This window comes from Gorilla gorilla, chromosome 11 (genome assembly GCF_029281585.2).
Source record: "Gorilla gorilla gorilla isolate KB3781 chromosome 11, NHGRI_mGorGor1-v2.1_pri, whole genome shotgun sequence".
In the NCBI taxonomy this organism is placed as follows: Eukaryota; Metazoa; Chordata; class Mammalia; order Primates; family Hominidae; genus Gorilla; species Gorilla gorilla.
The window spans coordinates 100,174,422-100,197,506 of record NC_073235.2 but is presented as its reverse complement, the minus strand read 5'-3'; the positions used below and the strand labels follow the sequence as shown (position 1 = coordinate 100,197,506).

At 37.7% G+C, this 23,085-nt stretch overlaps 1 protein-coding gene across 8 annotated transcripts in view; it reads left to right on the top strand.

Moving 5' to 3' along the window:
- Positions 1-23,085, top strand: part of BOLL (boule homolog, RNA binding protein) — a 133,541-nt gene that overhangs the window by 28,792 nt on the left and 81,664 nt on the right. For all 8 annotated transcript variants that reach the window (XR_002005038.4, XM_004033004.4, XM_019022835.2 and 5 more), the window contains 3 exons: positions 1,023-1,070; positions 1,866-1,994; positions 15,563-15,661. Coding sequence is in view for 7 of the 8 variants with exons in the window: in XM_004033004.4 (XP_004033052.1) it covers positions 1,023-1,070; positions 1,866-1,994; positions 15,563-15,661 (276 nt within the window). In the remaining variant the exon portion in view is untranslated. The remainder of the gene's footprint in view (positions 1-1,022; positions 1,071-1,865; positions 1,995-15,562; positions 15,662-23,085) is intronic.

The following is a 23,085-nucleotide window of genomic DNA, read 5'->3' as shown; positions in this document are numbered from 1 at the left end:
TGGTCTTTTGTGACAGGCTTCTTTCATTTAGCATAATAATTTCAAGATTTATCTATGTCATGATAAATGAGACATGATATATCTCAGTACTTCGTTCTCAAATAATATCCCATTGTATGGATACACTGTACCACATTTTGTTTATCCATTCATCAGATGATGGACACTTGAGTTGTTTCTACTTTTTGACTGTTATAAATGATACTGCGATGGACATTCACATACAAATTTTTATGTGAACACATATTTTTATTTCTCTTAGGTCTTATAACTAGAGTGGAATTGCTGGGTCATACGGTAATTTTGTTTAACCCTTTAAGGAAGTGTTTATTTTCCCAAAGGGCTGCGCCATTTTACATTCCCACCAGTAGATTATGACGGTTCTAATTTCTCCACGTGCCCGTCAACATTTATGATCTACTTTTTTGATTAAAGCCATCCTAGTAGGTATGAAGTGATGTTGTATTATGGTTTTGATTTGTATTTCCCTGAAGGCTAGTGGTGTCGAGCATTATTTCTTGTGTTTATTGGCCATATGTATATCTTCTTTGGAGAAAAGTCTATTCATATCATTTACCAATTTTTAAGTTGGGTTACTTGTCTTTTGATTATTGAGTTGTAAGAGTTCTTTATACATTCTTGATATAAGTTCCATGTTTTCTCTCATCCTGTGGGTTGTATTTTCACTTGCACAGAAGTTTTTTAAAGTTTTGATGAAATCTAATTTAACTATTTTTTGTTGTTGCTTTGTTGTTTATGCTTTTGGAACCATAATTTTAAAAACATTTCCAATTCAAGGTCACAGGCATTTACACCTATGTTTTTTTCTAAGAGATGTATAATTTTAGCTCTTACATTTAAGTCTCTGGTCCATTTTGAGTTAATTTTTGTATATGGCTTTAGTTAATTTTTGTATATGGTGTGAGGGTCCAACTTCATATCTTTGCCTGTAGATATCTAGTTTTAACCCTTGTTTATAATCAGAATGGGTTTTTCTTTTCTTTTCTTTTCTTTAATTTTAGGCCACCACACAGTATTTACCAGGACAGTGGCAGTGGAGTGTTCCTCAGGTAAATGTTAACTTTCAATATATAATTTTAAATCCTTCTTTCATTATATTCTTGTGATGACTGCATGAATACTAAAGTTTTTTAGATTTGAGACCTTCTTCTTCTGTTTATTAACTTATTCTTTTGGCAGTTCATTTTCAGTTTCTTCATTTGTAAAATGGATGTAATGATACTATACCTTTGTAAGTTTCCTTACATGATTTTTGTGAATATCAAATGATAATGCATAAGTGAAAGCATTTTATAAATGTGTACTGTATAAACATGAAAACTTACCCTTTTTTACTATTAGTGTTATTTGAAAATTTAGCATTTTTCTAACTTCACTTGGATTTGGCTTCAGTTTTTATTCTGTTCCTAAATAAGTATTCTATTTCCCAACTTTTGGTAACAAATAATACTTCACCAAAAAAGTTTCACATTTTCCCACTTTCATTAGAAGTCACAGAGCTGAGAGTAGACATTTATGTCAATTTAAATACCATAGGTCACATTATCACAACCTACTGGTGACATTAATATAACCATAATTATTATCTGAATTTATATATGAGGTTCTGAGTCATTAAGAAGTTCTAGTGCTTACCAATGTTAAGATTCTTTAACTACATCTACACAATTGGAATTTATAACAGATCAGTTTCTAATCCGTTGCTGAGATACTTCTGTGCTATTCCTAAAAAAAAAATTTAGTAAAATAAAAAACAAATACTTCTCTCATCTGTTGGCTAAGTCATTTGGTTTAACAGAAATAACTAATCATATTTGAATTAGAAGTATGGTTTTGTATTTTAGCCTTCTGCCTCTTCTGCTCCATTCTTATACCTGCAACCTTCTGAGGTTATTTATCAACCAGTGGAAATTGCACAGGATGGTGGGTGTGTTCCTCCTCCACTGTCTCTGACAGAAACTTCAGTTCCAGAGGTATGTATTAGTCTTAAAGTAATTGATCTATAACTACCTCATGTTAACATTTATTTCTTTTTCTCTTTTTTAAATTTGTTCACGACCCTCATTGAAACTGCTTCATCTTTGTTTTGTTGATTTATTCAAATCTCTTCCCCTTTCTTATATCTAAGAATGCATCATCTTAGACTTTTTCGCTAACTAGTTCTGAACCATTTCCCAAATCAACCATTCACTCCACTAAGCTAATCTTTGATTTGATCTTTTTGAAATAGTAAAATTCCAAATACTCTGCATTCTCATTTTGCCTGTCAATCTGTATTGTTACTAACATTCTGTTAGTCAAAAGCATATAATTAAGATGAAGAAGAAAAAAAATCTTTAAAAAAATTATTCCTACAAAAAATGTAAATTAAATTTATAATTACAAATTTTAATATCCTCTTCAGCATCTTTAAATTATATTTCTGATCCATTACTTATAGCTTCACCATCTGTATGCCAGGAACTGTGCATGGTATGTTTTATTTTATATTTTTTATTTTATATTATTTTAAGTTCCAGTACATATGTTTAGGATGTGCAGGTTTATTACATAGGTAAACCTGTGCCATGTTGGTTTGCTGCATCTAACAACCCATCACCTAGGTGTTAAGCCTGGCATGCATTAGCTATCTTTCCTGATGCTCTCCCTTCCCCAGCCCCAACACGTCCCAATGTGTGTTGTTCCCCTCCCTGTGTCCATGTGTTTCTCATTGTTCAGCTCCCACTTACAAGTGAGAACGTGCAGTGTTTGGTTTTCTGTTCCTGTGTTAGTTTGCTGAGAATAATGGCTTCCAGCTCCATCCATGTCCCAGCAAAGGACATGATCTCTTTCCTTTTTATGGCTGCATAGCATTCCATGATGTATATGTACCACATTTTCTTTATTGAGTCTATCACAGATGAGCATTTGTGTTGATTCCATGTCTTTGCTATTGTGAATAGTGCTGCAATGAACATACACATGCATGTATCTTTATAATAGAATGATTTATATTCTTTGGGTATATACCCAGTAATGGGATTGCTGGGTCACATGGTATTTCTGCCTCTAGGTCTTTGAGGAATCACCACACTGTCTTCCACAATGGTTGAACTAATTTACATTTCCACCAACAGTGTAAAAAAGCGTTCCTATTTCTCCACAGCCTCACCAGCATCTGTTGTTCCTTGACTTTTTAATAATCGCCATTCTGACTGGTGGGAGATGGTATCTCATTGTGTTGATTAGCATTTCTCCAATGATCAGTGATGCTGAGCTTTTTTTATGTTTGTTGGCTGGATAAATGTCTTCTTTTGAGAAGTGTCTGTTCGTGTCCTTTGCCGACTTTTTAACGAGGTTCTTTGTTTTTTTCTTGTGAATTTGTTTAAATTCCTTGTACATTCTGGATATTGGACTTTTGTCAGATGGATAGATTGCAAAAATTTTCTCCCATTCTATAGGTTGTCTGTTGACTCTGATGATAGTTTCTTTTGCTGAGCAGAAGCTCTTTAGTTAATTAAATCCCATTTGTCAATTTTTGCTTTAGTTGCAATTGCTTTTGATGTTTTCATCATGAAGTCTTTGCCCGTGCCTGTGTCCTGAATGAATGGTATTGCCTATATTGTCTTCTATGGTTTGTGTGTGTGTGTGTGTGTGTGTTGGGGTTTTTTTGTTTGTTTTTTGTTTTGTTTTTTGAGACGGAGTCTCGCTCCGTCGCCCAGGCTAGAGTGCAATGGTGTGATCTCGGCTCACTGCAACCTCCACCTCCCAGGTCCAAGTGATTCTCCTGCCTCAGCTTCCTGAGTAGCTAGGACTACAGGCATGCACCACCATGCCCAGCTGGCTAATATTTTCATATTTTTAATAGAGACGGGGTTTCACCGTGTTAGCCAGGATGGTCTCGACCTCCTGACCTCATGATCCACCCGCCTCGGCCTCCCAAAGTGCTGGGATTACAGGTATGAGCCACTGCACCTAGCCCTTCTATGGTTTCTATAGTTTTGGGTTTTACATTTAAGTCTTTAATCCATCTTGAGTTAATTTTTGTATAAGGTGTAAGGAACGGGTCCAGTTTCAATTTTCTATATATGGCTAGACAGTTTTCCCAGGACCATTTTTTTTTATTATACTTTACATTCTGGGATACATATGCAGAATGCGCAGTTTTGTTACATAGGTATACATGTGCCATTGGGGTTTACTGCACCCATCAGCCCATCATCTACATTAGGTATTTCTCCTAATGCTATCCCTCCCCTTGCCCCCGACCCCCTGACAGGCCCTGGTGTGTGATGTTCCCCTCCCTATGTCCATGTGTTCTCATTGTTCAACTCCCACTTATGAGTGAGAACATGCAGTGTTTGGTTTTCTGTTCCTGTGTTAGTTTGCTGAGAATGATGGTTTCCAGCTTCATCCATGTCCCTGCAAAGGACATGAACTCATTCTTTTTTATGGCTGCATAGTATTCCATGGTGTATATGTGCCACATTTTCTTTATCTAGTCTATCATTGATGGGCATTTGGGTTGGTTCCAAGTCTTTGCTATTGTAAATAGTGCTGTAGTAAACATACATGTGCATGTGTCTTTATAGAAGAAAGATTTATAAACTTTTCAATATATACCCAGTAATGGGATTGCTGGGTCAAATGGTATTTCTGGTTCTAGATCCTTGAGGAATTGCCACACTGTCTTCCACAATGGTTGAATTAATTTACACTCCCACCAACAGTGTAAAAGCATGCCTATTTCTCCACATCCTCTCCAGCATCTGTTGTTTCCTGACTTTTTAGTGATTGCCATTCTAACTGGCGTGAGATGGTATCTCATTGTGCTTTTGATTTGCATTTCTCTAATGACCAGTGATGATGAGCTTTTTTTCATGTTTGTTGGCCACATAAATATCTTCTTTTGAGAAGTGTCTGTTCATATCCTTCACCCACTTTTTGATGGGATTGTTTTTTTCTTGTAAATTTGTTTAAGTTCTGTTTAGATTCTAGATATTAGCCTATTGTCAGATGGATAGATGGCAAAAATTTTCTCCCATTCTGTATGTTGCCTGTTCACTCTGATGATAGTTTCTTTTGCTGTGCAGAAGCTCTTTAGTTTAATTAGATCCCATTTGTCAATTTTGGCTTTTCTTGCCATTACTTTTAGTGTTTTAGTCATGCCTATGTCCTGAATGGTATTACCTAGGTTTTCTTCTAGGATTTTTATGGTTTTAGTTCTTACATTTAAGTCATTAATCCATCGTGAGTTAATTTTTGTATAAGGTGTAAGGAAGAGGTCCAGTTTCAGTTTTCTGCATATGGCCAGCCAGTTTTCTCGACACCATTTATTAAATAGGGAATCCTTTCCCCATTTCTTGTTGTAGTCAGGTTTGTCAAAGATCAGATGGTTGTAGATGTGTGATGTTATTTCTGAGGTCTCTGTTCTGTTCCATTGGTCTATATATCTGTTTTGGTACCAGTACCATGCTGTTTTGGTTGGTGTAGCCTTGTAGTATAGTTTGAAGTCAGGTAGCGTGATGCCTCCAGCTTTGTTCTTTTCACTTAGGATTGTCTTGGTTATATGGCCTCTTTTTTGGTTCCATATGAAATTTAAACTAGTTTTTTCTAATTCTGTGAAGAAAGTCAATGGTAGCTTGATGGGAATAGCATTGAATCTATAAATTACTTTGGGCAGCATAGCCATTTTCACAATATTGATTCTTCCTACCCGTGAGCATGGAATGTTTTTACATTTGATTGTGTCCTCTCATATTTCCTTGAGCAGTGGTTTGTAGTTCTCCTTGAAGAGGTCCTTCACATCCCTTGTAAGTTGTATTCCTAGCTACTTTATTCTCTTTGTAGCAATTGTGAATGGGAGTTTGCTCATGATTTGGTTCTCTGCCTATTATTGGAGTATAGGAATGCTGAATGCTTGTGATTTTTGCACATTGATTTTGTATCCTGAGACTTTACTGAAGTTTCTTATCAGTTTAAGGAGTTTTGGGGCTGAGATGATGGGGTTTTCTAAATATACAATCATGTCATCTGCAAACAGAGACAGTTTGACTTCCTGTCTTCCTATTTGAATACACTTTATTTCTTTCTCTTGCCTGATTGCCCTGGCCAGAACTTCCAATACTGTGTTGAATAGGAGTGATGAGAGAAGGCATCCTTGTCTTGTGCTAGTTTTCAAGGGAATGCTTCCAGCTTTTGCCCATTCAGTATGATATTGGCTATTCATTTGTCATAAATAGCTCTTATTATTTTGAGATACGTTCCATCAATACCTAGTTTATTAAGTGTTTTTAGCATGAAAGGGTGTTGAATTTTTTTGAAGGCCTTTTCTGCGTCTATTGAGATAATCATGTGGTTTTTGTCGTTGGTTCTGTTTATGTGATGGGTTACATTTAGTGATTTGCATATGTTGAACCAGCCTTGCATCCCAGGGATGAAGCCAACTTGACGGTGCTGAATAAGATTTTTGATGTGCTGCTGGATTTGGTTTGCCAGTATTTTATTGAGGATTTTTGCTTCGATGTTCATCAGGGATGTTGGCCTGAAATTTTCTTTTTTTTGTTGGTTTCTGACAGGTTTTGGTATCAGGATGATGCTGGCCTCACAAAATAAGTTAGGAAGGAGTCCCTCTTTTTCTATTATTTGGAATAGTTTCAGAAGGAATGGTACTAGCTCCTCTTTGTACCTCTGGTAGAATTCGGCTATGAATCTGTCTGGTCCTGGACTTTTTTTGTTTAGTAGGCTATTAATTACTGCCTTAATTTCAGAACTTGTTATTGGCCTATTCAGGGATTCGATTTCTTCCTGGATTAGTCTTGGGAGGGTGTATATGTCCAGAAATTTATCCATTTCTTCTAGATTTTCTAGTTTATTTGTGTAGAGGTGTTTATAGTATTCTCTGATGGTAGTTTGTATTTCTGTGGGATCAGTGGTGATATCCCTTTTATCATTTTTTATTGCGTCTATTTGATTCTTCTCTCTTTTCTTCTTTATCAGTCTGGCTAGTGGTCTATTTTGTTAATCTTTTCAAAAAACCAGCTCTTGGATTCATTGATTTTTTTGAAGGGTTTTTCGTGTCTCTATCTCCCTCAGTTCTGCTCTAATATAGTTATTTCTTGTCTTCTGCTAGCTTTTGAATTTGTTTGATCTTGCTTCTCTAGTTCTTTTAATTGTAATGTTAGGGTGTCCATTTTAGATCTTTCCCTCTTTCTCCTGTGGGCATTTAGTGCTATAAATTTCTCTCTAAACAGTGCGTTAACTGTGTCCCAGAGATTCTGGTATGTTGTGTCTTTGTTCTCATTGGTTTCAAAGAACCTATTTATTTCTGCCTTAATTTCATAATTTATCCACTAGTCATTCAGGAGCAGATTGTTCAGTTTCCATGTAGTTGTGTGGTTTTGAGTGAGTTTCTTAATCCTGCATTCTAATTTGATTGCACTGTGGTCTGAGAGACTGTTTGTTATGATTTCCGTTCTTTACCATTTTCTGAGGAGTGTTTTACTTCCAATTATGTGGTCAATTTTACAATAAGTGCTATGTGGTGCTGAGAAGAATGTATATTCTGTTGATTTGGGGTGGAGAGTTCTGTAGATGTCTATTAGGTCCTCTTGGTCCAGAGCTGAGTTTAAGTCCTGACTATATTTGTTAATTTTCTGTCTCATTGATCTGTCTAATATTGACAGTGGGGTGTTAAAGTCTCCCATTATTATTGTGTGGGAGTCTAAGTCTCTGTGTAGGTCTCTAAGAACCTGCTTTGTGAATCTGGGTGCTCCTGTATTGGGTGCATATATATTTAGGATAGTTAGCTCTTCTTGTTGCATTGATCCCTTTACCATTATGTAATGCCCTTCTTTGTCTTTTTTTATCTTTGTTGGTTTAAAGTCTGTTTTATCAGAGACTAGGATTGCAACCCCTGCTTTTTTTTGCTTTCCATTTGCTTGGTAAATATTCCTCCATCCCTTTATTTTGAGCCTATGTGTGTCTTTGCACATGAGATGGGTCTCCTGAATATAGCACACCAATGGGTCTTGACTCTTTGTCCAATTTGCCAGTCTGTGTCTTTTAATTGGGGCGTTTAGCCCATTTACATTTTAAGTTAATATTGTTATGTGTGAATTTGATCCTGTCGTTATGATGTTAGCTGGTTATTTTCCACATTAGTTGATGCAGTTTCCTTATAGTGTCGATGGTCTTTACATTTTGGTATGTTTTTGCGGTCACTAGTACTGGTTTTTCCTTTCCATATTTAGTACTTCCTTCAGGAATTCTTGTAAGGCAGGCCTGGTGGTGACAAAGTCTCTCAGCATTTGCTTGTCTGTAAAGGATTTTATTTCTCCTTCACTTATAAAGCTTAGTTTGGCTGGATATGAAATTCTGGGTTGAAAATTCTTTTCTTTAAGAATGTTGAATATTAGCTGCTACTCTCTTCTGGCTTGTAGGGTTTCTGCAGAGAGATCTGCTGTTAGTTTGGTGGGCTTCCCACCAAACTCTTCTCAAGGAGTATCTTTCTGGTGGTTTCTGTATTTTCTAAATTTGAATGTTGGCCTGTCTTGCTAGGTTGAGGAAGTTCTCCTGGATAATATCCTGAAGTGTGTTTTCCACCTTGGTTCCATTCCCCGCGTCACTTTTAGGTACACCAATCAAACCTAAACTTTGGCCTTTTCACATAGTCCCATATTTCTTGGAGGCTTTGTTCATTCCTTTTCATTCTTTTTTCTCTAATCTTGTCTTCACGCTTTATTTCATTAAGTCAGTCTTCCATCTCTGATATCCTTTCTTCTGCTTGATCAATTCAGCTATTGATACTTGTGTATGCTTCACGAAGTTCTCGTGCTGTGTTTTTCAGTTCCATCAGGTCACTTATCTTTTTCTCTAAACTGGCTATTCTAGTTGGCAGTTCCTGTAACCTTTTATCAAGGTTCTTAGCTTCCTTGCACTGGGTTAGAACATGCGCCTTTAGCTCAGAAGAGTTTATTACCCACCTCTGAAGCCTACTTCTGTCAATTCATCAAACTCACTCTCCGTCCAGTTTTGTTCCCTTGCTGGCGAGGAGTTGTGATCCTTTGGAGGGGAAGAGGCATTCTGGTTTTTGGAATTTTCAGCCTTTTTGTGCTGGTTTTTCCTCATCTTTGTGGATTTATCTACCTTTGATATTGGATGCTGATGACCTGTGGATGGGGTTTTTGCGTGGATGTCCTTTTTGTTGATGTTGATGTTATTGCTTTCTGTTTGTTAGTTTTCCTTCTAAGAGTCAGGCCCCTCTGCTGCAGATCTGTAGGAGTTTGCTGGAGATCCACCCCAGACCCTGTTTGCCTGGGTATCACCAGCGGAAGCTGCAGAACAGCAAAGATTGCTGCCTGCTCCTTCTTCTGGAAGCTTCGTCCCGGAGGGACACCCACCAGATGCCAACTGGAGCTCTCCTGTATGAGGTGTCTGTCAACCCCTGCTAGGAGGTGTCTCCCAGTCAGGAGGCACAGGTGTCAGGGACTCACTTGAGGAGGCATTCTGTCCCTTAGCAGAGCTCAAGCACTGTGCTGGGAGATCTATTGCTCTCTTCAGAGCTGGCAGGCAGGAACATTTAAGTCTGCTGAAGCTGCACCCACAGCTGCCCCTTCCCCCAGGTGTTTTGTCCCAGGGAGATGGGAGTTTTATCTATAAGCCCCTGACTGGGGCTGCTGCCTTTCTTTCAGAGATGCCCTGCCCAGAGAGGAGGAATCTAGAGAGGCAGTCTGGCTACAGTGGCTTTGTGGTACTGAGGTGGGTTCCGCCCAGTCCGAACTTCCCAGTGGCTTTATTTACACTGTGAGTGGAAAACCGCTTACTCAAGCCTCAGTAATGGCAGATGCCCCAACCCCCGACCAAGCTTGAGCATCCCAGGTCGACTTCAGACAGCTGTGCTGGCAGCGAGAATTTCAAGCCAGTGGGTCTTAGCTTGCTGGGCTCCATGGAAGTGGGATCCACTGAGCAAGACCACTTGACTCCTGGCTTCAGCTCCCTTTCCAGGAGAGTGAATGGTTCTGTCTCTCTGGAGTTCCAGGTGCCACTGGGGTATGAACAAAAAAAACCCTGTAGCTAGCTCGGTGTCTGCCCAAATGGGCACCCAGTTTTGTGCTTGAAACCCAGGGCCCTGGTGGTGTAGGCACCCGAGGGGATCTCCTGGTCTGCGGGTGCAAAAGCCATGGGAAAAGCGTAGTATCTGAGCCAGATATCACTGTCCCTCATGGCTTCCCTTGGCTGGGGAAGGGAGTTCCCCGACCCCTTGTGCTTCCCGGGTGAGGTGACGCCCCACCCTGCTTCTGCTCACCCTCCGTGGGCTGCACCCACTGTCTAACCAGTCCCAGTGAGATGAGCTGGGTACCTCAGTTGGAAATGCAGAAATCACCCACCTTCTACATTGTTCTCACTGGAACCTGCGGACCAGAGCTGGTCCTATTTGGCCATCTTGCCCTGGACCTCCCCAGCACCATTTATTAAACAAGGAATCCTTTCCCCATTGCTTGTTTTTGTCAGGTTTGTTGAAAATCAGATGGTTGTAAATATGTGGTCTTATTTGAGTTCTCTATCCTGTTCCATTGGTCTGTGTTTTTGTACCAGTACCATGTGCATGGTATGTTTTAAATCAGTGTGGTGAAAGATTAAGAAATTAGCATTTACCTCCCAGTTTAAGTACATTGTTTTATTACTTTTTTAATATTATAATTTTGTTCTGAAACAATAATTCCCACAGTTGGATCTTAAGATTTACTATCAATACTTTTACTAGGATTTCTTTATTGTTTGTTTCATGCCCCACCTTTTTTTTTTTTTTTTTGAGCCCGAGTCTTGCTCTGTCGCCCAGGCTGGAGTGCAGTGATGCCATCTCAGCTCACTGCAACCTCTGCCTCCTGGGTTCAAGTGATTCTCCTGCCTCAGCCTCCCAAGTAGCTGGGACTACAGGCGTGTGCCACCAAGTCTGGCTAATTTTTTGTATTTTTAGTCGAGACGGGGTTTCACAGTGTTAGCCAGGATGGTCTCAATCTCCTGACCTCGTGATCAGCCTGCCTCGGCCTCCCAAAGTGCTGGGATTACAGGCATGAGCCACTGCGCCTGGCCTGCCCCACCTATTTTTTTATGGTTGCTTTTTTCTTTTTATCCTCAGCTTTACTAAATTGTAACTAATGACAAATGGTATACATTTACAGTGTATAGCATGATGGTTGGATATATGTACACACTGTGAAATGATTATCCCAATCAAGCTAATCCATCACCTCACATGGTTATCCTTTTTTTTGTTTGTGGTGAGAACATTTAAGGTACTTTAAGTCTTAGCAATTTTCAAGTATATAATATGTTATTATTAACTATAGTCATGCTATACAGTAGATCGTCAGGGCATATTCTTCCTTTAGAACTGAAACTCTGTAACCTTTGACCAACATCTCCCATCTCACTCGCCGTCCCCAGCCCCTGGCAACCACCATTCTTCTCTCTGCTTCTTTTTTTTTTTTTTTTTTTTTTTGAGACGGAGTCTCACTCTGTCACCAAGTCCAAGTTGGAGTGCAGTGGCATGATCTCGGCTCACTGCAACCTCTGCCTCCCGGGTTCAAGCGATCCCCCTGTCCCAGCCTCCCAAATAGCTGGGACTACAGGCACACACCACCATGCCCGGCTAATTTTTATATTTTTAGTAGAGACGGGGTTTCACCATGTTGGCCAGGATGGTCTCGATTTCTTGACCTCATGATCCGCCTGCCTCGGCCTCCAAAAGTGCTGGGATTACAGGCATAAGCCACCGCACCTGGCCCTCTCTGCTTCTATGAGTTCGACTTTTTCACGTTCTGCATATAAGTGAAATCATGTAGTATTTGTCTTTCTGTGCTTGGCTTATTTCACTTAGCATAATGTCCTCCAGGTTCATCCATGTTGTCATAAATGACAGGATCTCCTTCTTTGTTAAGGCTGAACAGTATTCCATTGTGTATATAGATACTACATTTTCTTTATCCATTCACTGATTGATGGACACTAAGGTTGATTCCATATCTTGACTATTATAAATAATGCTGGAGTGAACATGGAAATAGAGATATCTTTTTAACATACTGACTTCATTTCCTTTGGATATGTATACACAGTAGTGGGATTTCTAGATCATATGATAGTATTCTTAATTTTCTGAGAAACCACCCTACTGTTTTCCAAAATGGCCATACTAATTTACATTCCCACCAGCAGTGTACAAGGATTCCCTTTCCTCCACATCCTTGCCAGAGATCATTTTTGTTCCTTGTAAAGCCCTTTTTATCACAGGGGTTCTGTATTGGGATGTGGCAATTGCTACTTCCTTTCCCACTTTCTCCCTGCTTCACCTCCAGCAGTATTCCTCAGGTAAAAGGCTAGATAGTAGACAAGAAAAATTATATAAACATGATTTCTCCATCAAGTCTACCCCCCCCGTTAAGTCAGGATTCTTAATTATTATTAATTATTATTATTTTTTTTTTTTTTTTTTTTTTTTTGAGACGAAGTCTCGCTCTGTGGCCCAGGCGGGAGCACAGTGGTGCAATCTCGGCTCACTGCAAGCTCCGCCTCCCGGGTTCACGCCATTCTCCTGCCTCAGCCTCCCGAGTAGCTGGGACTACAGGAGCCCGCCATCACGCCCGGCTAATTTTTTTGTATTTTTAGTAGAGACGGGGTTTCACCGTGTTAGCCAGGATGGTCTCGATCTCCTGACCTCATGATCCACCCGCCTCGGCCTCCCAAAGTGCTGGGATTACAAGCGTGAGCCACCGCGCCCGGCCTATTATTAATTATTATCCTAATTATGAATAGGATCTCTGTGGAGATATTTTGTGCTTCTACCTCACCCTGACCAATACATACTTCTGCACTCAAGACTCTAAAGTATCTTTGAGGAGGTCTTCCAGAACATTGACCTCTTGGGAAATCGTCATCCTTTCTCATGACTGAGGAGGCTTCAGAATCCTCCCTTATGTTGGTCCAACTTGCACAGCACTTGGCAGACATTCTACATTGTGTATGGTTTGGGAGTCATAGGCATTTTCTTCTTTAATTGATGATGGCATTTTAAAAATCTATATTTTGTTCTTTTTGTTGTTTTCTGGTTTGTCAGGAGCAGGTAGTGAGATAAGAATGCTTTTACATTTTATTTTTTGTCAGAATCTCTTTTGGCATTAAATCATATTTTTAATATCTGATATCAGATACTTACCATCAGAATATATGCACTATTTAATGGAATCTAATAAAGCTTTTCTGAAAATATTGCTCATCATTATCTTATAACTTGTACTTTGTGTGGTATTTCCATAAAAAATATTTGCATGTTTTTGTTTTGCTACTGTTTCTAGTAGAGGGTATAGTCTGACTAATATATAACTTAATGAATAGAGTGGGATGGTTTACAGTTGAAGTGTTTTTTCCCTAAAATTAAGAACTTCACGACTTTTCTTGTGAGCGTTATAGTCAAATTTCTTTTTTTAAAAAAAAAGTGACCGTCTTCACTCACTTATTTCAATGATTATTTTAAACCTTTGCCAAGCCCTCAGTACTACCAGATTGCACCCACTCCACTGCCTGCCCATGTCATTCTGAGAATATAGCTTTGCCTTCTCTTTTGCAGAGTAAGTAAGAACCAATTTGTGAAAACCAACTCAGCCTCCAACCCCAGAAACACAAACTTACCTGTATCCTAACTCACCCTTAGCTTCTTATATTTATTTAGTGACTTTCAGTCTTGTCCAAGGTTATTTCTGCCTCTTGCTATCTAAATGCTATAATTTCCCTCCTCCTCAGGGACCTCATTCCATCTACTGTTCTTTTTCTCTCTTGTGTTTGAAGTCTTCTTCTCTCCATTGGTTTACAGCTTCACAACTTACTGTGTTACTTTGAGGAATTGCTTAACCCTTCATGGTCTTGCTTTCATAATTTCCTTATTTGTAAAATGAGGACATCAGGAAAAACTATTTTGCAGGATTGATGTAAAGACTAGAGAGATGGTATACAAAGTTCTTTGTATAGTGCGCAGCACCTTGTAAGAGGCAATATTATCCTGTGACACACACTTCCACCACTTCCCTGATTTTCTGCTACCTTCCAAAGCCAAGTTTCTTGAAAAAGTAGTCTACATTCAGAATTTCTGCTACTTCACTACCCATTCACTCCTCACCTGCTGAAGTCTACTTCATTACCTTTCTGCTGAAGCTGCCTTGGGTAAAGGTCCTCAATGACTTCCTAACTGACACAAACTTTCCTTTCTTTTTAATCTTATTTGACCTCTCAGAGACATTGTACCTACTCCCTAAAACTCTTCCTACCCTTGGTTTCCATGATACTACTCTCTTCTGGCAATCCTTTTACCTCCTTTTGTTTTCCTTTATAAGCAGATTTCGTATTTGATTCTCCATTCTTTCACTACATGTACTCACTCTGATGTTATCATCCATAGCCATATATCTAGCCTCCGTCTCACTCCTGAGTTTTAGACTGCACTATCCACTACAATAGCCACTAGCCACATGTGGCAATTGAGCACTTGAAATGTGGTAAGACCGAATTGAGATGTCCCCTAAGTGTAAAATACGTACTGGGTTTTGAAGACACAGTGTGAAAAAAGAATGTAGCTGGGCGCAGTGGCTCACGCCTGTAATCCCAGCATTTTGGGAGGCAGAGGCGGGTGGATCACGAGGTCAGGAGATCAAGACCATCCTGGCTAACACGGTGAAACCCCGTCTCTACTAAAAATACAAAAAATTAGCCGGGCGTAGTGGCGGCACCTGTAGTCTCAGCTACTTGGGAGGCTGAGGCAGGAGAATGGTGTGAACCCGGGAGGTGGAGCTTGCAGTGAGCCGAGATCGCACCACTGCACTCCAGCCTGGAAGACAGCAAGACTCCATCTCAAAAACAAAAGAAAAAGGAATGTAAAACATCTTGGTAATGTTTATATTGATTGTACTTTTATATGATAATATTTAATATGTATTAGTTTAAATAAAAGGCATTACTAAAAATTAATTCTACCATTTTTTATTTTTCTAACATGACAATGGGAAAATTTTAAATAACATATGTAGCTCACATTATATTTCTATTTGACAGTCCTGGTCTAGAGCCACATCTATCAACAGTATACGTCTACTAGAATTCCTACAGATACCACAAATTTTGTATATCACAAACCTAACTCCTGCTCTGCAACCCCTTACACACAATTACATGAATATTAAGCTTTCCTTGTATTCTGTATTCCAATGAATGGTACCACCATCTGCTGGACAAGCCATAACTGTATTTACATAATCTCTTCCCTTGCCTGTTGCATCCCTGTACGTGTCTATAGGATTTATGATCATTCTGACTACTGTCTATTTCCCTCATCAGATTACAAGTTAATTCATTATATTAACTCATCAGATTATAAGTTAATTAAACATAAGGGCATGTGTTTTTAACTGTTTCTACATTGTATAGCTAGATGATTAGTATATTGTAAATGCTGAGTAAATATTTAGAATTAATAGATGAAAGGTGACATTTTTTCTCTCTTTTTTTGTAATAGCCTTATTCTGATCATGGAGTTCAAGCAACATATCACCAGGTTTATGCTCCAAGTGCCATCACTATGCCTGCGCCTGTGATGCAGCCTGAACCAATTAAAGTAAGAAGTTTGTTTTGACTTTTTACTTTGTTTTTTCTTCCATCATATTTCAAGTTTTCCAACTTTCTCATCTAGAAACGAACAATTTTGGATATTTACATCACACTTGTGATCAGAAGTACAGAATTAGCAAACTCTTTCATGTGAAGGAAATATAATTCTAAATTAACTATTAACTTTTTTATTTATTGTGGTAACATATGCAACTTAAAAATTTTCTTTTTTAAAAAATTTTTATTTTATTTTATTTTAATATACTTTAAGTTTTAGGGTACATGTGCACAATGTGCAGGTTTGTTACATATGTATACCTGTGCCATGTTGGTGTACTGAACCCATTAACTCATCATTTAGCATTAGGCATATCTCCTAATGCTATCCCTCCCCACTCCCCCCACCCCACAACAGTCCCCGGAGTGTGATGTTCCCCTTCCTGTGTCCATGTGTTCTCATTGTTCAATTCCCACCTATGAGTGAGAACATGCGGTGTTTGGTTTTTTGTCCTTGCAATAGTTTGCTGAGAATGATGGTTTCCAGCTTCATCCATGTCCCTACAAAGGACATGAACTCATCATTTTTTATGGCTGCATAGTATTCCGTGGTGTATATCTGCCACATTTTCTTAATCCAGTCTGTCGTTGTTGGACATTTGGGTTGGTTCCAAGTCTTTGCTATTGTGAATAGTGCCGCAATAAACATACATGTGCACGTGTCTTTATATCAGCATGATTTATAGTCCTTTGGGTATATACCCAGTAATGGGATGGCTGGGTCAAATGGTATTTCTAGTTCTAGATCCCTGAGGAATCACCACACTGACTTCCACAATGGTTGAACTAGTTTACAGTCCCACCAACAGTGTAAAAGTGTTCCTATTTCTCCACATCCTCTCCAGCACCTGTTGTTTCCTGACTTTTTAATGATCGCCATTCTAACTGGTGTAAGATGGTATCTCATTGTGGTTTTGATTTGCATTTCTCTGATGGCCAGTGATGATGAGCATTTTTTCATGTGTTTTTTGGCTGCATAAATGTCTTCTTTTGAGAAGTGTCTGTTCATATCCTTCACCCACTTTTTGATGGGGTCGTTTGTTTTTTTCTTGTAAATTTGTTTGAGTTCATTGCAGATTCTGGATATTAGAGATATCCTTTGTCAGATGAGTAGATTGCGAAAATTTTCTCCCATTTTGTAGGTTGCCTGTTCACTCTGATGGTAGTTTCTTTTGCTGTGCAGAAGCTCTTTAGTTTAATTAGATCCCATTTGTCAATTTTGGCTTTTGTTGCCATGGCTTTTGGTGTTTTAGACATGAAGTCCTTGCCCATGCCTATGTCCTGAATGGTATTGCCTAGGTTTTCTTCTAGGGTTTTTATGGTTTTAGGTCTAACATGTAAGTCTTTAATCCATCTTGAATTAATTTTTGTATATGGTGTAAGGAAAGGATCCAGTTTCAGCTTTCTACATATGGCTAGCCAGTTTTCGCAGCACCATTTATTAAATAGGGAATCCTTTCCCCATTTCTTGTTTTTGTCAACCTTGTCAAAGATCAGATAGTTGTAGATATGCGGCATTATTTCTGAGGGCTCTGTTCTGTTCCATTGATCTATATCTCTGCTTTGGTACCAGTACCATGCTGTTTTGGTTACTGTAGCCTTGTAGTATTGTATATCTAGAAAACCCCATTGTCTCAGCCCAAAATCTCCTTAAGCTGATAAGCAACTTCAGAAAAGTCTCAGGATACAAAATCAATGTACAAAAATCACAAGCATTCTTATACACCAATAACAGACAAACAGAGAGCCAAATCATGAGTGAACTCCCATTCACAATTGCTTCAAAGAGAATAAAATACCTAGGAATCCAACTTACAAGGGATGTGAAGGACCTCTTCAAGGAGAACTACAAACCACTGCTCAATGAAATAAAAGAGGATACAAACAAATGGAAGAACATTCCATGCTCACGGGTAGGAAGAATCAATATCGTGAAAATGGCCATACTGCCCAAGGTAATTTATAGATTCAATGCCATCTCCATCAAGCTACCAATGGCTTTCTTCACAGAATTGGAAAAAACTACTTTAAAGTTCATATGGAACCAAAAAAGAACCCTCATCGCCAAGTCAATCCTAAGCCAAAAGAACAAAGCCGGAGGCATCATGCTACCTGACTTCAAACTTAAAAATTTTCTGTTTCAACCATTGTTAAGTGTACAATTCAGTGGCATTAATTACATTCACAATGCTATGCAACCATCACCATTGTTTCCAAACCTTTTCCTCACCCCAAGTTGAAACTCTCTGCACCCATTAAGCAATAACTCTTCCTATGTGCTTCCTCTCAACCCCTAGTCCCTGGTTACCTCTAATTTACTTTCTATCTATATGAATTTGCCTATTCTAGATATTTAATATACAGTACTCTGATTTTTATTATCTATGTTGATGACATGTGACATTTATGGGGAGGTGAAAACAATTAATGATCTCCTTTTCCAGTTTAGGAATCATGTTCATGCCTCCTTAGTCAGATTCAGGCCAAAGAATGATAATCTAGTTATACCCATGTATACACTCAATATATTTTGACTATCTACTATGTACAGGGAATTCTTCCTATTCCCTTATGAACAAGTTTCTTGGTGAAACTCTTGCATCATCCCTTTAAGGAAATGAACTTTATCTGCAGTAAAGAGCCACAGACTGATCAACTGTTGAGATGGTAATATGAATCCTGCATACAGTGTACTTTGGTGAGGAAGGTAGGCATAGTCTTTGCATTAAAATAATGGATATTAGCTATTTCACACTCATATTTATGTTCTGGCCCATCTTATGTGTTGAACTCAATACCAAGACAGTCTACTTTAAGGAGCCTCCTGGTCTTCTCGTGACCCTTCACCCCATTACCACTCACTGCCATTACCACTCACTGCATCCCTTCATTGGCTTTATCACTATACACCAAACATGAAATAAAACCATAATTTTGACATATTGTCAAAACCTATAGTGTTACTAAACATTACTTATAGAGGCTTCATTTTTAGTATTGTTAGAAAATCTTCTAAAACAGACTTCTTCTGTCGTTAACATTTACTCCAAATATACTTTTGCAGAAATGGCTGATGTTGCTATGCCATATTATGTAAGTGATAGTTATTTTCAGTTACTGAGAGAGAGCTATATCACAAAGTGATGGAAATTGTGTAATTTATACAATTATACAAATTGAATAATTTGAATAGAGGATGGAGTGGTGGGTGGTATTTGGATAGGAGAAATTTCCAAAGGATGTTAATGTTAAACATTCTTAAAATTTAATTCTTCTAGTTTGAGAGTATATATTTCTCTAAATGTTCTTAGATCTGTGAGTAGGTAACATCAGAAAATGTACAGAGAAACTGGTATCTTACTCTTTAATATAGTCATATAAAGATTACCAATTCTGGCCAACTGTGGTGGCTCATGCCAGCACTTTGGGAGGCCAAGGTAGGAGGATTGCTTGAAGCCAGGAGTTTGAGAGCATAGTGAGACCCTGCCTCTACAAAATAAAAATTTTAAAAACTATCTGGGCATGGTGGTACACCCCTATAGTGCTAACTCCTCAGCCTCTACAAAATAAAAATTTTTAAAACTATCTGGGCATGGTGGTGCACCCCTATAGTGCTAACTACTCAGGAGGCTGAGGCAGGATGATCACTTGAGCCCAAAGGTTCAAGGTTACAGTGAGCTATGATCACGCCACTGCATTCTAGTTTGGGCAACAGAGTGAAACCATGTATATCTCTAAAATAAAAAATAATAATAATTACCAATTCCTCTTTTGTTAGAGATGGAAAAAAATAGACTTCCAAAGTCAAAACTGGAGCACAAGATAGTTATGTAGAATTTTGTGTTTCTCATTTTTATTTTTTAAGATTAACTGTTCTATGCATTTTATACTCAATATTTTTCTTTAGGTGACTTAGTGGCCCTCAATACAAAACGATACCCCGCTCAGAGACAGAAACTCCAAAACCACTTCTGTAGTTTTCTAGAACTATATAATGCTGTAGAAATGCTTTAATATGCATGTATTACTATGTGGCAAATTATCTATTATTTACAGTGCATTTCTATTATAACATGGAAATCTTAATATACAAATGTTCTATATTATGAAACAATCTTTTTCTAGAGCATATTACTAATATTAAAATATTAGTGAATGACATTTGAAACATTAGCCTTTTTTTACTTCCAATGCAAATTTTCTCTAGTACCAAAAATCTTGGTGACTTTTAAAATAGAAAGGTGGAAATATTCTTTGGAGGAGTTGTTGTTTTTATAAGCGTAAAACTCATTTTTAAAGCTCTAATGATTACAACTTTATGAATGTTAATTGAAGATATCCCAAAGTAGGAATTTCAAATATCAAATGTCAAAATTATCTTGAAGCAACAAATCTATTCCATAAAATAGAAACCTTATGCAGAGTTTGAAGCACAAGTCTAACTGCTGTGAAGTACTGTTTACCAGAAACTACTCATTGGCTGTAAGCCACAGCCTACATACTCTGTAAGCCACAGCCTACATACTCTGTCAAATCAAATACAAAAACGAATAAATACAAAACAGACCAATATAGAGGTAACTAGATTAATATGATACTAATTAGGGCCATCATTCCCTAATTCAGCAGTAACATCTTATACAGAATCAAGTTTTAGGCCAGGTGTGGTAACTCACACCTGAACCCCAGCACTTTGGGAGGCCAAGGCAGGAGGATCACTTGAGCCAGAAGTTTGAGGCCAGCCTGGCAATATGGTGAGACCCCATCTCTAATTTTAAAAAAGAAATAAAAGAGAATTAAGTTTTAAAGTCAAAAAAAGCAAAACCACATAATGTCAAAATTATCCCACTGAACTAGACTAGGAAGGAACAAAAGGAAAATCTGTGTTTCTGGGTATGTGAACCATTATGTTTCTGAGATAAATATCAAATCCCAAGGTATAAAGGGTATAAGTGGAGAATTCTAAAGTGTTTTGGTTTTCTTAGAGTGTTTTTACATTTTTGCATTAATATAAGCATCTAATAAAATTGTTCTTATATGGATTAAGTTCAATGTGTATTTTATTTAACTTCCATGTCTACTAACAATCGATGAAAACATATGGCTATTAAGGATCATATTTAACCTCTTGCCCAGGCTATAAGGAATTTCTTCTAAGTACTGATTGGACTTAAATGAAAAACACAACTAATGGTCAACAAAGTATGATTCAGAAGTAAATTGGAGAGGGATCTGAACTACTACCACTATCTACTTCTAGTTCAGAGGCCCAGAGCGTGCACTTACCTAAAAATTAGCAACTGTATCTGCTTTACAAAAAGATTCCACTACCAGTATCTTTTTCCCAACCATTTTCTCACTTGAGTATTATTAATACTTATGAATCAATTTAGAGACTAAAATTGTCTTGTATTCTGAAAAACCTGGGAAGGACAAGTATAAAGCAATGTAATCTAGAGGACAGAGGCAGGAAAAGCTCTGAATATATAAGGAGGGTATAAATTTTCATGTATGCTATATATAGTCAAACAATAGACAGCCTCAGATTCTCTAGAATAAGTTTTTTACTCATAAAGAACTAGGCAGGAGGAGCAAAAAATGCTCACCCACTTAGACATTAGAAATTGTATAGGTTCTGTGTCTACCAAGCCTCCTTTTTGATGTAAGGACAGTAAGGAGAATCAAGTGTTCATGACACCAATTCTAATTGTCATGAGTAGATCCCCATTCAAGGATGAGTAAACAGAAAAGTATGTATTATATGGATTCTGTGAAAAAAAATTGAATATGGCACTACATTGAAGGCAAGGATGAATAGTATAAATATGTATATATGTATAAGAACGTATGTATTAGAGGAAATTAAATACAATTTTTTAAGATGTATCCCATGTTCTCAGTAATAGATCTTTAAGAAACAATTGCAAACTGAAAAACAGGAAAAATGAAATGGTTGCTGGCTAGTGTAAGAAAATACTGCCCAAAAACTATTGACATGATGGAAAGAATCATATTTGCCTTTGTCATAAAGGGCCAGTAGTCACAAAAGAAAATGAAATCCTTCATAGAGAAGGATATTTTTAATTCTTCCAGAATGTAAAAGAAAATAACATGAAAGATTAAATGATGAGATAAAATGCTAGAATAGAGAGAGCAGACAGGTCCAACCAAAAAATAGTAATTCTCAAGAAAAGAATACAGAATAAATGGAACAGAAAGAATGTGCAGAAATTTTAACAGCAAAACAAAATCAAAAACACTGTGACTTGAATTTACAAATCAAAAAAGGATTCATCATGCCTCAAGCAAAATTAATGAGAAGCAACCCATGCATAGATATCCTGGCAGTTATCTTCCCCCATCATCCCATCCCACCAAACGTCCTTGGCCTTTTAACCTATTTTTTAACATTTTATTTTAAAATAATTTTACACTTACAGAAAGGTTGTAAAAATAATACATAGAGTTCATGTATCTCTTCACTCAACTTCTAATTTTAACAGCTTATAATCGAAACATTAGCAAAACCAAGAAATTAGCATTCATAAAATACTGTTAAGTAAACTACAGACCTATTAAGTGAACTACAAACTTCACCATTTTTTTCACTTATGTTCTTTTTCTGTTCTAGGATCTAATCTAAGATCCTACATTAATTTGTCATGTCTCCTTATTCTCCACCAATCTGTGACATTTACATAGTCTTTTATTGTCTTTCATGACCTTGATTCTTTTTTAAAATATTGATTAGTTATTTTGTAGAACACTCTTCACTTTTGTTGGCCTATGTTTTCTCTTAATTAGATAAAGGGTATGAATTTGGGACAATAATATCACAGAGGTGATATGCCCTTATCAGTGTGTCATATCAGGGGATATGAGATGCCAATATGTCTAATTACTGGCAGTGTTAATTTGATCACTTTAAGCTTAAAAAGTAACTTGCCCACAGTAGCATAGTTGAGTAAGTGGCAGATCCAGGATTCTAATCCAAGCATGCTTTCTACCATAGAGAAAAAGTTCGCTGGTCTCTTAAATCCTTGAAGTGAAGATCACTGACAAACCATGCACAAAGAACTTCCCATTAGGATTTTAGTGCCTCCCTCTTAACTATGACGTGCAGCCACGTTAGAAGAAAACCTCTAGGGTGAGAGAACAAAATAAACAGAAAAAAAGAAATTCATAAGAAACATACAATGCAGGGAGCAGAAGAAAATATCAAAGAAACTACAATTAATATCCTCTCCGAAATAGGCAAAAACTAATGAGAAGTGGGACATGCATAGACAGCCTGATACTTTTTCTCTCAAACATCTGTCCTTTTAATTTTTTTAGCCTTGCATTTTGAAATAATTTCAGATTTACTGAGAAGTT